Source organism: Entelurus aequoreus, linkage group LG04 (genome assembly GCF_033978785.1).
Source record: "Entelurus aequoreus isolate RoL-2023_Sb linkage group LG04, RoL_Eaeq_v1.1, whole genome shotgun sequence".
NCBI lineage: Eukaryota > Metazoa > Chordata > Actinopteri > Syngnathiformes > Syngnathidae > Entelurus > Entelurus aequoreus.
The window spans coordinates 11,817,264-11,819,763 of NC_084734.1; the positions used below are offsets into that span (position 1 = coordinate 11,817,264).

A 2,500-nucleotide genomic window follows, 5' to 3' on the forward strand; every position below is an offset into this window, starting at 1 on the left:
TCATTTCAACCTTCTTGGCTCTCATTGTGATTTGGTAGGCTGTCAGGTTTTTGATGATTTCTTTCTTTAATTCAATGAATAGCATCCGCTTCTTCTTTGCAGCGCTGTCTTTCACACTCACTTTCTTTCTTCCCATGGTTGGAAAAATGAAAAGTTATTTCGCTCTCTAGCTATAAGCTAATGCTCGCGAATAAAACCAAATGATATTGCCAGATCTTACGGGTACAATCATTGACATCAGTTCAAATAACTCCCCATCTGATGATGCCTTTACTGGAGTGTCTCCACTGTGATGTGTCAGTTGTGCCATCCTACTATGTCAGAGTATGCTGCGCTACCAGTCTGACCTCCTGAGGACCATCTCCACGCTGCTCTTCTTGCCAGCCTTCTTGAGCGGCGTCGTTGAGCAGAAACAAGTGTTAGAGGTGGAACTCTTCGCAGAATACACTGAAGACCCTGTGAGTCAATTATATGTGTGTGTGTGCATGCGTGTGTGTGTGTGTGTGCATGCGTGTGTGTGTGTGTGTGCGTGAGGGAGAATGACCCAAATGATGCGCCCAAATTTCTTCACTCCGATAATATATATATGTGTGTATATGTATGTATATATGCATATATATATATACATATGTATGTTTATTAGATATATATGTATATACAGTATGTGTATGCATATATGTACAGTACGTATACATATATGTATGTACAAACCCCGTTTCCATATGAGTTGGGAAATTGTGTTAGATGTAAATATAAATGGAATACAATGATTTGCAAATCCTTTTCAACCCATATTCAGTTTAATATGCTACAAAGACAACATATTTGATGTTCAAACTCATAAACTTTTTTTTTTTTTTGCAAATAATAATTAACTTTGAATTTCATATATATATATATATATATATATATATATATATATATATATATATATATATATATATATATATATATATATATATATGTATATGTATATATACACGTGCCAAAGTAGTTTGGAAAGGGCATGTTCACCACTGTGTTACATGGCCTTTCCTTTTAACAACACTCAGTAAACGTTTGGGAACTGAGGAGACACATTTTTGAAGTGGAATTCTTTCCCATTCTTGCTTGATGTACAGCTTAAGTTGTTCCACAGTCCGGGGGTCTCCGTTGTGCTATTTTAGGCTTCATAATGCGCCACACATTTTCAATGGGAGACAGGTCTGGACTACAGGCAGGCCAGTCTAGTACCCGCACTCTTTTACTATGAAGCCACGTTGATGTAACACGTGGCTTGGCATTGTCTTGCTGAAATAAGCAGGGGCGTCCATGGTAACGTTGCTTGGATGGCAACATATGTTGCTCCAAAACCTGTATGTACCTTTCAGCATTAATGGCGCCTTCACAGATGTGTAAGTTACCCATGTCTTGGGCACTAATACACCCCCATACCATCTCACATGCTGGCTTTTCAACTTTGCGCCTATAACAATCCGGATGGTACTTTTCCTTTTTAGTCCGGAGGACACGACATCCACAGTTTCCAAAAAAAAATTGAAATGTGGACTCGTCAGACCACAGAACACTTTTCCACTTTGCATCAGTCCATCTTAGATGAGCTCAGGCCCAGCGAAGCCGACGGCGTTTCTGGGTGTTGTTGATAAACGGTTTTCGCCTTGCATAGGAGAGTTTTAACTTGCACTTACAGATGTAGCGACCAACTGTAGTTATTGACAGTGGGTTTCTGAAGTGTTCCTGAGCCCATGTGGTGATATCCTTTACACACTGATGTCGCTTGTTGATGCAGTACAGCCGGAGGGATGGAAGGTCACGGGCTTAGCTGCTTACGTGCAGTGATTTCTCCAGATTCTCTGAACCCTTTGATGATATTACGGAGCGTAGATGGTGAAATCCCTAAATTCCTTGCAATAGCTGGTTGAGAAAGGTTTTTCTTAAACTGTTCAACAATTTGCTCACGCATTTGTTGACAAAGTGGTGCCCATCCTTGTTTGTGAATGACTGAGCATTTCATGGAATCTACTTTTATACCCAATCATGGCACCCACCTGTTCCCAATTTGCCTGTTCACCTGTGGGATGTTCCAAATAAGTGTTTGATGAGCATTCCTCAACTTTATCAGTATTTATTGCCACCTTTCCCAACTTCTTTGTCACACGTTGCTGGCATCAAATTCTAAAGTTAATGATTATTTGCAAAAAAAAATGTTTTTATCAGTTTGAACATCAAATATGTTGTCTTTGTAGCATATTCAACTGAATATGGGTTGAAAATGATTTGCAAATCATTGTATTCCGTTTATATTTACATCTAACACAATTTCCCAACTCATATGGAAACGGGGTTTGTATTAGGGTTGTCCCGAAACCAATATTTTGGTATTGGTACCAAAATGTATTTTGATACCCTTCTAAATAAAGGGGACCACAAAAAATTGCATTATTGGCTTTATTGTAACAAAAAATGTTAGAGTACATGAAACATATGTTTATTATTGTAA

General features: G+C 38.6%; 1 protein-coding gene across 5 annotated transcripts in view; it reads left to right on the forward strand.

The window, feature by feature from the left end:
- Positions 1-2,500, forward strand: part of LOC133648285 (seipin-like) — a 52,380-nt gene that overhangs the window by 35,454 nt on the left and 14,426 nt on the right. For all 5 annotated transcript variants that reach the window (XM_062044221.1, XM_062044224.1, XM_062044220.1 and 2 more), the window contains one exon: positions 324-458. In XM_062044221.1, coding sequence (XP_061900205.1) covers positions 324-458 — 135 coding nt within the window. The remainder of the gene's footprint in view (positions 1-323; positions 459-2,500) is intronic.